The sequence below is a fragment of the Stenella coeruleoalba genome (genome assembly GCF_951394435.1).
Source record: "Stenella coeruleoalba genome assembly, chromosome: 14".
Classification (NCBI taxonomy): domain Eukaryota; kingdom Metazoa; phylum Chordata; class Mammalia; order Artiodactyla; family Delphinidae; genus Stenella; species Stenella coeruleoalba.
Window position 1 is genome coordinate 88863091 of NC_137160.1, and position 10244 is coordinate 88873334.

Consider the following 10244-nt stretch of genomic DNA (forward strand, 5'->3'; position numbering starts at 1 on the left):
CTAGCAGGAAAAAAACCCTGAACAAATGTGTTTGGACTCAGTGTCACATGTGCTGAGGGGGCTCATTTCTGGGCTCCTTCGTTCAGCCAGTAAACCTTAGGTGCATCCTGCCAGCTGAAGCCACCACACCTTCCTTTTAGGGAAACGAAGAAAGAAAACAGAATCCGTTCGTATCGACCTTGGGTCTTAGAGTAGAAATACTACTGGGGACAGCCAGGACTTACCTTCCCAACAGAGCCTAGCTTTCGGTTCTTACCGGCTTTTTACTGCTACAAATGTGGCCGTATAAAAGCAGTGCTTTAAAATAATTGTAGTTGGTTCAGAATCACACTGGCATGTAGGTGTCAAGAAACCAGATAGTATTAGGAGCTGGACACCAGCAGCACCAGTCCCCGGCCATCCTTTCCCCAGAGGCGTCCGCTTGCAGCCTAAAAGCAGCAGTAGTTTCGTTTTCTATTTTTGTTTGGTTAGAAACCAGAGGTCCTATTTTGATAGGTCAGGTGGTTTTTACATTTCACGGAAGCATTCGCGCTAGTCATGTTTCTAACCCCCACCCCCAAGGACGTCTAAGTTTTCATGTCACCTGATCTGCGTTTTCTAGGAGATGTGTTTCTGTTTTGGTTCAGGCTTCCCCACAGACTGTGACCCTCACCCAGGCGACAGCGGCCGGGCAGCAGGTCCAGGTGATCCCCGCAGTGACAGCGACAGCACAGGTAGTCCAGCAGAAGCTCATGCAGCAGCAAGTCGTGACCACGGCGGCGGCCCAGCTGCAGACCCCCGGTGTTCCCAACCCAGCCCAGGTGCCGGCCAGCTCCGACAGCCCGAACCAGCAGCCCAAGCTCCAGATGAGAGTCCCCGCCGTCAGGTTAAAGACGCCCACCAAGCCTCCGTGCCCCTAGTCGGGAGCGCGGCGCGGCCCCAGGCGGGCCGCCCGTGCCTGCCACTGCCCCACCCAGATGGGGTGGACTTATTTACTGAGCCCCAGGACAGTGCCCTGCAGGGCGTCCAGTGCCTGGAGCGGCGACCCTCAGCGAGCGGCCCCGTCACGTGTTATGTGGCTGACTGAGAAAGCGGCAGTGGCAGTGTTTCCTCGATGCTTTACCTTTTAGTTTCTCCTCCAGGGCAGTACTGCTGGGTCTTGAAAGCCATTTAGAATTTCTCTGTTAGTGTACAGTGTTTCTTGCACATCACAAGTAGCCATTTGGAAGGTGCAGTGAGTCATAAAATAGACCTTGTGGAGCTAAAATGTGGTCTGACAGCATCTGTCTCTGCCTGGTTCTTTATTCCTAACTGAAAGCACGTTATGGTCCTTCGAGAGGAGAAAGACTGTCTGATATCAAAGGTAGGTCATCTCAGATCAGGGAAAACCAACGTGGTTTCTCCCCTCCCTCCTAAAATGTGACTTGTTTGGACTCTTAAAGGAGACGTTTAGTACTGACATGCATTGAAGCACATTCGTGACGCGTTCCCAGCTTGTGTTGAAGGGGAATGGTCTGTGACTGCATTTTCATTGCAAAGAGCATCGCGCGGCTTCCCTCAGAGTGGCCGGTTTCCACGTCAACGGAACCCTTGGGGCTGCTCCCCACCCCAGCACATCCACGATAGTTTCCCGGGTTTCGGATAAACTTGTAAGTGGACTTAGGCTACTGAAGCAGCGCCAGCAAACCTTGTGGGGCTCCTGTCTGGGAATATGGTTCGGGGCCCAGAGTGCTGTGCAAGTGTTGTCACGTTGCAGACGGCACTGCTGAGTGCTCGGCGAGGCCCTTGCAAGGGGGCGGCCTGCCATCGCCCCTTTGCTTTCGTGCCCAGCCCAGGCGTGACGTGCAGAGGTGAGAAGCCTCCTTGTGCAGGTGCTGTGTGTATGCACCTACAAGTATTACCCACAGAAATGGGTGTGGTAAGCTCTTCATACTAGACTGCCATGTCTTGTCTGTGAGCTTGTCGCCCACTTGGGGTTCTGCGTAAAGCAGGGAGCCATCCAGGCTCTTTGGGGTGGGGGGCCCGTGGTTGAGGGGCAAAGAGGGGGCCCTGGATTTGCTGTTTTTATTTTTTTTTACTGTGGCAACTGCAAAGGGCTTGATTGGCTGACGATGTCTGCTTACCTGGAGGTGTCCACCCAAGCAAAAGGCGCGTGTCTGATGACACCCTCTCCGCTCCGTCTCTGTGCCTCTTCTACAGTTCTGGTCCAGGACATCAGGTTGTGTTAGGTCTGTGTGTACTTAGGAACAGTTCCGGCATACTGAGAGATTTTAAATTTGTAATCAGTCTGTCTCCTCCCCCTTTATATCACTTTATATGACACAAAGGAAAGTGTCCTGTCCCGAGTTTTTTTGTTTCCCATCAATATATGTGGACACTAATACGGCGATTGATACCTTAGTGAAGCCAACCGGGCAGCTCATTTTTGAGTTCTTGGTGAGAAATTTGGAAAAAAGTAAAGACCAGTTGTTCAAAGTGGACAGGATTTAACGTTCTAGTTACTTGAACACTATAATTTGCCTTCTGACTTGTTCATTGTGGGTTCAGCATGTGCTGTAATGAGGGAGTGCGGCTGCACGAGGCTTCTGTGCTTCGTATCTGGGTACTGAGGAGAGTTCCTACCTTTTTTTTTAAATCCTCAAATGTGCAGAACTAAAAAGGAATTCTCCTTTTCAGCTTATTTTAACTTGTGAAGCCTGTTGGTTTTGTTCTTACCCTTCTTGGGGTGTGGACGATCTCTGTAGATGATGGTGAAGTGTTGAGTGTTTAGAATATCCTAGACATAGCTGCCTGAGTAGAAGTCCTCTATTAATCTAGAACACTAGAAGAGAATTTAGAAAAATCTCTCAAAAGCTTTCTAAGATAACAGAACTAGGGTCTGAATATTTGCAGTGTGGGACTCCTGCCCTGTCTTACTATGTGAGTGAAAGAAGTGTGTTTTCTTCAGCGATTCCCTGTTGCAAAATATGGGACAGAAAATAGCGTTACTGGTATCAGTCGATTTAGTAACATCTGGATGTCAGCACTCACCTCCTAGTCTTCCACAGTCATTTAGGTAAAGGGTCCGGTGTATTGTTTTCTTCGCTTTCTGTTTTAAAGGTTAAACTTTCCATATTTAAGAGTAAGTGTGAGTTTAGGACGATGTTTTCCAGGCTTCCTCAGATTGTTACTGTTGTCAGAATCCCACATTACCTTGTAGAACAGGGTTCCCACCCAATGCATGGTAAGGATTGAGAGAAATCTTCAGAACATAAAATATAAAGACAGCAGGCAAAAACACCGTCAAACTGGAATTGGCCACCGTGGAAAAAGCAGTCACCCAGGTTTTCTTTAATTCAGAGACATTTGTTCCAGGGAGGCTGGGTGGTGGTTGGAGGATCCGGGGGCGGGGGAAGTAGGAGGCTGGAGTCAGCCTCCTGAGGCAGAGGCTTTCCCTTTTGCCACCTTCAGGACTTTTTGTTAACTGTTGTAACCAGATAGCTGTTGTGTTTTAAAATATAAAGGAAGAAGACCGAAATTGTAAATACTTTGTAAACAATCATTTGTACTTGAATAGTAGGGTTTTAAAGGGCACTGATATCCCACCAAACAAAAGGTATAATAAATTGACCTTTTTATATGCTTTTTTGTTTTGTCTTTCATAGAAAGCTACTGTTCAGGTTAAAATAAGATACCAGTTATATTCATTTCATTTGTGTGAAGAGAAAACAAGACACAGGGAAACCAAGTTAGTGTTGCGAACGGAGGTTTTCTTCTCCTCGCTCCTCCCCCAGACAGTAGCCAGAACTAGAAGGGATGGAGCTTCTCAGTGAAATCACCATTTCTCTCCGCAGAGACCATGTCCACCTGGCCACTGTGTTCCAAAGCCACACGAGGAGGAAGGACCCGGTGCGTTTATGTTTCTTCGTAATGTTCTTGTTCTCCAGTGCTACCTTGTACTAGACAGCAGCACTTCCTCAGCTGCTCTGTGCTTCTGTCCCTGTGCAGTGAGCATTTACTGAAGCATAATACATGCCAACTTTATCACTAATGGTGGAAGTTTTTTAAAAAAAGCAACACTTGGCTCTTCAAGAAAATCAAAACTAATGAGAGATAGATGGGTAAATTATTGGTTTATTCGGCTGATGCTTACTGAGTGCATACTGTGTGTCTAGGCCCTGGAGCGATAGCTACGAGCAAAGTAGACAAGGAGGTTACGTTCTACTAGTCCAGACAGATGATAAAATGATTCAGAACGGTGTAAGCACCATGAAGAAACAGGGACAAGGTCACGGCCGGCGATCTGGACTTCATGCTAAGCAGAAGCCTGGAAGACAGCTTGACTTACAAGTTGGAAAGCTCACTGTGTCTGCAGGGGAGGTGGTGGTTGAAGGTAGCCAGAGTGAAACCAGGGACAGACCCGCTGGACCATCTCCCTGGTCACAAACAAGGGAAAAAACCATCCTTGTGGGTCTTCAGATCCCAGCTCAACAGCCTTAGGAGGCATTTTCTGACTGCCGCCCCCTAACTTAAAATGGGCACTCAGCCTACACCTCCTTTTCTCAGCCGCTCGGCCCTACTTCCTGTAACCGGGCATCCCTTTGCCGATGTGTGCCCCCTTCTCCCTAGACCGCAGGTCCTGCCAGGGCAAGGACAGGACGTGCCTGGTCAACGCAACAGGCAGTTAAGTGTGCGATGAGGCGGTGGGTGGGCAGGGGAGGAGCGGACGGACGGGTGGACGGAAGGCTGCAGGCGAACGGTAGGAACGAACGGAGGCCGGCGCGCACGTGACCGCGGGCGAAGGAAGCCGCGGGAGTACGCAGGCGCGGGCCGGGGGGCTCTCGTGCAGTTCCCGCCTCAGCTGCCGCTGCTTCCGGTCCTCCCGCCCTCGCCCCGCCTGCCCGCGCCGATCGGCCGGCGCCGCGCCTGCGCACTAGGTCCAAGCCGGCCGCCGGCTTGCGTCGGGTGGGGTCGGGTGGCCCGGGCCCGCCCTCGGCTGCCGCCGCTCTTGTCCCCGCCGGCACTCTCCGCCGCGTCGCCCGGCAGCCGCGGTGAGGGCCCGCAGCCTGTCCGCGCCGGGGCGGGGCGGGCGCTCAGGGCCGCGCGGCTCTCCTTCGGCCTCCCCGCCCGCCCGTTGCCCCAGCGTTCCCCCGGTCCACCTCCCCCTCGACGACCCCGTGACCCTCGCCGCTGACCCCCGCCCCGCCGGCCCCGGGAGGCCGCTGTCCGCGGTGCTGACGCCGCCGGCGCCGCGTGTCTGGAGGGGCCGCTGGTCGGGGTGTCCCCGCCCCACACCCGGGAGGCAGAGTGGAGTCCGGGCTGCGGCGTCTCCTCGGCCGGCCCCGCCGGGGCGTCTGTCGGGAGAGGCGCCTCGCCACCCCTGCCCACGGAGGCCTTTCCCACGACGGAGAGCGAGAACGGAGCTCAGCTTTGCCTTCAGGCCCGAAGACCGCGCGGCCTAGCAGACACTTCACAACCCGGCCCCAGAGCTGGGGGAGGATCCCTTCCTCGCCGAAAACTGCTTTGGTTACGCGCAGCTCGCAGCTCGCGCGCGAAGCCCCAGCTCCCAGGTCTGTTCCCGGGCTTCACGGGGCCGGCGTCCGCCAATGACACGTGAGAACGTGGAGCACCTCTCAGCCCACGTGACTGCCTTCCAGTTGTGGTGTTGGGTCTTGATGATTACTGGGTGCTCCGTGCGCTGAGTGGGGATGCCCAACGCCTACAGAGTGACACAGAGGCATTGCGCACGCATTTCTGTAACCTTTTGCCAAGCAGATAGGATGTTCGTTTATTTATAAAAGTGTTTTCTTAATGTTCACATCAAGATAGCAAGAGAAATACGACTTTCTCCTTTAAAGGTTGTCAGCTAAACCGGCTCCTGCAAAAGTGGAAACGAAGCCCAAAAAGGCGGCAGGAAAGAATAAATCTTCAGACAAAAAAAGGTGCAAACAAAAGGGAAAGGGGGAGCCAAGGGAAAACAGGCTGAAGCGGCTAACCAAGAGACTAAAGGTGTACCTGCAGAAAATGGAGAAACTAAAAACGAGGACAGCCCAGCTTCTGTTGACGCAGGAGAGAGAGAAGCCAAGTCTGATTAGTATCACACACCTGGTCCTATCAGTGGTCCCTGTCTCTCTTCCTGCACGATCCAACTATTTAGTAAATGACAGTTTTTTAGGAGCTCTAGAAACATTTTTTAAAAGGAGGGACTCCCCCCTCATCCCATTTTTAAGTGTAAAAAAAAAATTTTTTTTTTAAGAGGTGAAAGCATTGGCTGGTTATTTCTTTTTTGGTACAACCAGAAAACAGTGGGACATTGAATACGGGAGGCTTTGACTGTCTTGGGTGTCAGCTTAACATGCCATAGATGGGGGTGGCTTTTATATCCTGTAATACAAAGCATTTACTACATGGCATTTGGAGTCAGGTGTGCATTTAATGTCTTGAACACTTTTTTTGGGTAATTTTTATTAGAGTACAGTTGCTTTACAATATTGTGTTAGTTTATACTGTACAGCAAAGTGAATCAGCTATACATATTCATACATCCCCTCTTTTTTGGATTTCCTTCTAAGTTAGGTCACCACAGAGCACTGAGTAGAGTTCCCTGTGCTCTACAATAGGTGCTCATTAGTTATCTATTTCATTATACATAGTATCAATAGTGTATGTGTGTCAACCCCAATCTCCCAATTCATCCCATCCCCCTGACCCCCAACACTTTAAAGTACTTCTCGTCCCATGTTGTTTTTGATAGAATTCTTCCTGAAGCAAACCACTCACTCCTTGATCTTGGCTCTCCTGGTCAGAATTCTGTGTGCTCTGTAACATCTTTGGTCGTGGTAGTACAGTTCTAGTAACTTTGTTAATGTGCTGTGAACGATGGACAATTTGAGTATGTACAGTATATGATATTAAATTGTGAATTAGTGAGACTTATGACGGAACAGCATATCAATATTTGAAGGTATTGGTACTTGCTATCCTGTTAAGGAAAATTTGCCTCCAAATATTAAGCTGGAAAGTCACTGGAATAACTGTTCAGAAAAGAATCACAACTACATGATTTTTTCGATTTTTGGTACGTATGTTAAGAATTGTGTGCAGGGACTGCCCTGGTGGCGCAGTGGTTAAGAATCCGCCTGCCAATGCAGGGGACACGGGTTCGAGCCCTGGTCCGGGAAGAAACCACATGCCGCAGAGCAACTAAGCCCGTGCGCCACAACTACTGAGCCTGCGCTCTAGAGCCCGCGAGCCACAACTACTGAGCCCGCGTGCCGCAGCTACTGAAGCCCATGCACCTAGATCCCATGCTCCGCAACAAAAGAAGGGAACACAGTGAGAAGCCCACGCACCACAATGAAGAGTGGCTCCCGCTCGCCACAACTAGAGAAAGCCCACACGCAGCGACGAAGACCCAACACAGCCAAAAATAAATAAATAAAAATTTTGTAAATGATTTAAAAAATTTTTTCTTCAAACTGAGTTTGAGAATTCTTCTGGATAGAAATTCTATATCGGATCATGTGGTTTGAAAAACTTTTAACTGTTTCCCCTGAATTTATATGATGTATTATGATGGAAAAAAATGAGATCTGAGCATCTTGTAAAATACATTTGTCTATAAAATACACGTACTTTATACAAACATATTTGGAAATAAGGAATCACCTGTATCCTGGGCTTGAGTCCCAAGTTGCGATGGAGTGGAGGGGCTGAAGACACCCACTGCCTCTTGGCTCGGGCAGAGTGTTCCCCTCTCATCCTCAGTTCCCTTGGTGTCAAATAGGAAGATGGTGGAATTGGTCTGGTGGTGTTCTCATGAATAATCACTGAGTGAGGGATGGGAAGCCATTAGCACATGTCTGAGCCCAGGGGACTGGCCTTAGAAAATGTTAGCCTGGTTGGAGGAACCCTCAACTCCAGGCCTCAAGGAACTCCAGCCAGCAGCCCCCAGAATGTATGCTCATGACAGAAAATCACAGCATACGCAGTGAAGAGGCCTCAGGAGTGAGGGTCTGACTCACACCTGTAGAGACGTTAAGATGCCAGAATTGCTGGATCTAGAATAAGAAATGCAAAATGTATTTCATATGGTTAAAGAAACAAAGGAGGAAATAACAAGCATGGAGGAGAAACAAGGGGTCACCAGAGACCAAGCAGATAAAAAAAAAAAAAATGAACCAAATAGTTCTTCTAGAAATTAAACATAAAACAATTGAAATTTAAAATTTAGTGGAAGTAATCTCAATCCCTACCTCACACCATATGCAAAAATTAACGCAGAATGGATCAGAGACCTAAATGTGGAACTCACAGTTCTGAAACACAGGAAAAAATCTTTGTAGCCTTGGGTTAAATTAAGATTTCTTAGCTACAACACCCAAAGCACAAATCTATAAAAGAATAAAAATGAAAAGTGGAACTTTATTAAAATTAAAAACATTTTGCTATGTGAAGAACATTATTGAGATAATGAAGAGCCACTGGGAGAAAACATTTGCAAAAGACGCAGCCAATGAAGCACTTGTAATAGGATATATAAATAAAAGAAAAAACGCGTTTCCTTTACTCACGACACTTCTGACACCAGCTGCATGGGGGTCTCCCACACCAAGCTGTTCTCCAGGTCTCCGTGACATGGACCAGCTGTCCTACAAGAGCCCAGTTCTGACGCTGACTGCCCGAGGCTAGCACAGAGCCTGCAGGCTAAGGACCCAGCCCCACAGACGACCCCCTTCAGATGCCAGTTACAAGTGCCAGGTTGTCACCTGTCCTTTTGGCCAACTGGCTATAAATTGGAGGATTCCACAACCCCTCCTTGGGTTGGATCGTTCGCTAGGACGGCTCACAGAACTCAGGAAAAGTTTACTTAGGAGGTTAGTGGTTTATGATAAAAGGATATAACTCAGGAACAGCCAGATGGAAGAGATTCATAGGGCGAAGTGTGGGGAATGGAAGTGGAGCTTCCTTGACCTCTCTGGGCACCACTCTCCCAGAATCCTCTCGTGTTCACCAACCTGGAAGCTCCCCCGAACCTGTCCTGGGGTTTTGTGGAGGCTCCGTTACATGGGCCGGATTGATGATTACCTCAGTGCCTACCCCTTCTCTGCTCCCCAGAGGATGGGGGGGGTGTGTGTGCGGTGAGGCTGAAGGTTCCAAGCTTCTGATCATAGTTTGGTCTTTCTGGTGACCAACCCCCAGCCAGGAGCCCACCAAGTCACCTCATTGGAACAAAAGACCTCCTGGCACCCCTGCCACTCAGTGGATTCCAAGGGTTCTAGGAGCTGGGGGCAGAGACCAATATACAACATATATTTCTTATCATTTCACAGTAAAGAATTGTCAGAGGGCTTCCCTGGTGGCACAGTGGTTAAGAATCCGCCTGCCAATGCAGGGGACACGGGTTCAAGCCCTGGTCCAAGAAGATCCCACATGCCGCCGAGCAACTAAGCCTGCCTGCGCTCTACAGCCCACGAGCCACAACTACCGAGCCTGCGTGCCTAGAGCCTGTGCTCCACAACAAGAGAAGCCACCACGATGAGAAGCCCACGCACTGCAACAAAGAGTAGTCCCCACTCAACGCAACTAGAGAAAGCCCACGTGCAGCAACAGAGACCCAACGCAGCCCAAAATGAAAATAAATAAATTTAGTTTTTAAAAAAATGGTCAGAACTCCATAACAAGAAAATAACTCATTTTTGGAACTTCCCTGGTGGCGAAGTGGTTAAGACTCTGCACTCCCAATGCAGGCGGCCCGGGTTCAATCCCTGGTCAGGGAACTAGATCCCACATGCATGCCTCAACTTAGAGTTTGCGTGCTACAACTAAGGAGCTGGCGAACTGCAACTAAGGAGCCCATGAGCTGCAACTAAGGAACCCACCTACTGCAAGTAAGGCGTGGTGCAACCAAATATTTTTTTTACAAAAGAAAGACTCATTTTTAAAAGTGGACAAAAGATTTGAACAGACACTTCACCAGATAAGCTCTAAGAATGGCAAATAAGCACATGAAAAGATGTCAGTATCCTTTCATTAGGGAAATACAAATTAAAACCGCAAGGAGATACAAGGACACACCAGCTAAAAAACGAGGACCTGGGCTAGTGAGGGTGAGGAGTGGCCTGCTCCCGTGCCTTGCCGGTGGGCGGCGCCCAAGAGCCAAGCCCCGTTGCAAACAGTTCGGCAGTTTCTTATGTATTTTACTTAAACAATCATTTACTCTCTGACCCAGCAATCTCACTTCTCACAGTTTACACAGAAGTGAAAACACACATCCACATGATAAC

General features: G+C 49.4%; 1 protein-coding gene across 3 annotated transcripts in view; it reads left to right on the forward strand.

The window, feature by feature from the left end:
• The window catches only part of EP400 (E1A binding protein p400), a 113975-nt gene extending 109609 nt beyond the window's left edge, over positions 1–4366 (forward strand). For all 3 annotated transcript variants that reach the window (XM_079943609.1, XM_079943610.1, XM_079943611.1), the window contains one exon: positions 627–4366. In XM_079943609.1, the coding sequence (XP_079799735.1) occupies positions 627–899 (273 nt within the window). In that variant the 3' untranslated portion in view covers positions 900–4366. The remainder of the gene's footprint in view (positions 1–626) is intronic.
• The last annotated feature ends 5878 nt before the right edge of the window (positions 4367–10244 follow it).